The sequence below is a fragment of the Cystoisospora suis genome (assembly GCF_002600585.1).
Source record: "Cystoisospora suis strain Wien I chromosome Unknown contig_13582, whole genome shotgun sequence".
NCBI classification, from domain to species: domain Eukaryota; phylum Apicomplexa; class Conoidasida; order Eucoccidiorida; family Sarcocystidae; genus Cystoisospora; species Cystoisospora suis.
This window is the reverse complement of record NW_027166326.1, coordinates 1-859: the sequence shown is the minus strand read 5'-3', so window position 1 is coordinate 859 and position 859 is coordinate 1. Positions and strand designations below refer to the sequence as shown.

The 859-nt window shown below is 46.7% G+C and overlaps 1 protein-coding gene across 1 annotated transcript; it reads right to left on the bottom strand.

The window, feature by feature from the left end:
- Positions 1-297, bottom strand: CSUI_011557 (coatomer delta subunit; the record flags this gene model as incomplete). The annotated part of the gene is made up of 1 exon (XM_068071655.1): positions 1-297. A coding segment is annotated over one exon (297 nt), but the record flags the coding sequence as incomplete, so codon positions are not given.
- Between the last annotated feature and the right edge of the window lie 562 nt (positions 298-859).

Here is an 859-nt window from a genome sequence, read left to right as displayed (position 1 = left end):
TCCTCCTCCTCCTGCTGCTGCGGAAGAGGTATTAGCAAAGTTGGTGGAAGTCTGTCCCGCTTGTTGTGATAGAGTTCCTACCATCTCTGGGGACCCTCCATACATCTGAATGTATCCTGCCGCTGCTGCTGCAAGGCCCCCCATAACGCCATTCTTAGCAGAGCTTGTAGGGGGAAGGAATGCCGCCACATCTGAAGACGGCGATCCACCTGGCTGTTTATTCTTATTCGCAGCCCTCTCTTTGTCAAGACGCTGGGCTATCTGACGTCGACGCTCTTTCTCTTCTTTCTCTTTACCCTAAAAAGCATAACAAGAATCAACACGACACACCACACATTGACACTTCGGAATATACATGTAGAAATGAAGAGAAATAGGTAAAGGCACGGAAAGATAGATGACGTAACTACCTATATGTAGCTAGAGACGTCCTCATGATTCTAAAAATGAATGCATGCCTAGCGAGGTGTCATATCAGAGCTTGAGCTGTATATGTACAGATGTGAGAATACACGGAAAGTCGTCATCCACAAAAAAGTAGGTCGACAAATTATGTAGACATCGACGAGGCCGATTCAATACCATCTATCTCTTCAACCCTAGAAAGTACATGACACCCCTCACAGAACTGAAGCGATCTTGTTAGACTTTCCCCTGTATGTACACCTGGACGCTGGTAGAGATATAGATACACCCGAGTAGATGTATCTGAATAAGACATATGTACTACACACATACCTACAAAGGGACGTATCTGATCACGTGTGGACGTGTTCCCCAGTCTGATGTTCCCCCAAGAGAATGAGCGACTGCCAGCCCTCTTTGAAAACTCTACGGCAGCTAAACGTCCCCGTCCCAA